A 1,845-nucleotide genomic window follows, 5' to 3' on the forward strand; every position below is an offset into this window, starting at 1 on the left:
ATATATATATATATATATATATATATATTTGCAGCAGCTGTTACTGGCCGTTGCAGACTGGAATCACTGTCCCAACCTGCTGATTGTTTGCGAGCAGCGTGCCGCCTACACAAAGGGACCGAGAACTTAACACCATGAGCCGTTATTTCATTATGCAGCCTGAATGGAGATCAGGGATTAACCGATACACTGTTCATATTGTGAGTCATTCAGACAGATTGATATTGATCAGCTACCCGGCCCTGTTTCTCTGCCCCGTGTAAGTGGGTCATTTATTTTTTGCTAGGAATTGGTGGGTAAAGGCTTGCCAAGGATTTGCAGTAATTATCTCCTCCTTCTATAGCTGGGCACAGCATGGAGTCTTGGTAAATTACACATCTCTCTCCCAACTCCTGGATGGTTTATGGCCGTGCATTATGCATAACTGTGCTGGAGCGCCTCAAACATCCCCCAAGTGGATTCAAATAAAGTTGACGCTGCTCTTTGTTTGGAGCTCAACGTAGTCTTTATTTGGCAGTGCTGAATCGGAGGTTGCTGTAAAAGCGTGCGTCTTAATTATTTTGGAGACTTTTTTCTCCCCCCCCCCCTCGGTTTGTAAACACCTGGAGTGTTTTTTGGTGGGAGGCCGGATCCAGATGGGCGGATGCTCAGGCACTCCACACGGAAATGTGGGTTACATTACAGTGGAGTGGGGGGGCTGCATCAGATTGATCTGGATGTCCCAAAAAATAAAAATAAAACTCATGTCACCGTTAATGTGTAATAACACTGGTATCAAGTATGTTAAAGTCTTAAGACTTTTTTTTTTTAAATCTCAGTCTTAAAAATGTGTTGTGGAAAATTAGAGGAACCTCTTCATGTTAATTAACATAAAAAATGATTTTACATGAAAAACGATGATCTCATTTTGAAATGTATTTTACCTTTCTCTTTTCATCTTCATCAAATTTCAAAGTATTAGATCATGAGATTTTTGAGAGAAAACATTTATTAATCAATAAGTGTGGAGGTGTTAAAAGTCAAACGCATATTTAGCAAAATAAAAATACCAATCCTAACAGACGACGAGGGCGTGTGCTGTGTGTTGCTGTTGTGTGTATTGTATAGCACCGATGCTTACAGTGATATGAGCATTTCAATCTAACTAGGGATTGTGTGTGTGTTGTTTTGCTAGATTAAATCTACTGAAGATAAATGATAAAACCTATTTAAAAAGGAGAGTTTGAATTGCGTGTACACTTTCACTATTGTAATGCAAACTACTCTATCTTCTAACTGATTGGATAAACTTGTCTTTGTGTCTCAGCTCAGCAAATGCTGCTGCTGTGCCAAGGGGTGACCGGGATGAGAAAAGACGGGGAATCCGTGGTTTGGAATCACCACAAGCAAAGTTTCCACGGTGAGTCACCGACTGTAAATGCTTGCCCACAACTCATGAAATGAACACAATGTTTGAGAGGCTGTCATCCACTACACACCCCCTAACCCTCCCCAGGCCAGCAGCCCCCGTCTTCATGCACCGAGGAGACCATCTACAGAGTTCCACCATGGTTTTATCCAAACATCTGGCTGGGGACACACTCAACCTAAAAGAGCACCAAGCAAAACACAACACGGTAGCTGAAAAGTCAAAGAAATAAAAAACTCTGTTTATTCTCGCCCAAATCTGACAAATGATGCAACATTTATACACGCCTATACACGCTATAAGTTAAATAGTAGGGGGTGGGGGGGAAATCACAGCAATGCATTCAATCCATTATCCAGGAAACTTTCACTTTGCGTTTCAATGAGCAATATTTTTTGTAGTAAGTGTGCACTTCATCTGACATGAACAAGGCCCCC

At 41.4% G+C, this 1,845-nt stretch overlaps 1 protein-coding gene across 1 annotated transcript in view; it reads left to right on the plus strand.

Moving 5' to 3' along the window:
- Positions 1–1,845, plus strand: part of bcl6aa (BCL6A transcription repressor a) — a 16,110-nt gene that overhangs the window by 6,887 nt on the left and 7,378 nt on the right. The window contains exon 2 of the mRNA XM_032526238.1: positions 1,307–1,399. Within this exon, the coding sequence (XP_032382129.1) occupies positions 1,307–1,399 (93 nt within the window). The remainder of the gene's footprint in view (positions 1–1,306; positions 1,400–1,845) is intronic.

Source organism: Etheostoma spectabile, chromosome 9 (genome assembly GCF_008692095.1).
Source record: "Etheostoma spectabile isolate EspeVRDwgs_2016 chromosome 9, UIUC_Espe_1.0, whole genome shotgun sequence".
Lineage (NCBI taxonomy): Eukaryota > Metazoa > Chordata > Actinopteri > Perciformes > Percidae > Etheostoma > Etheostoma spectabile.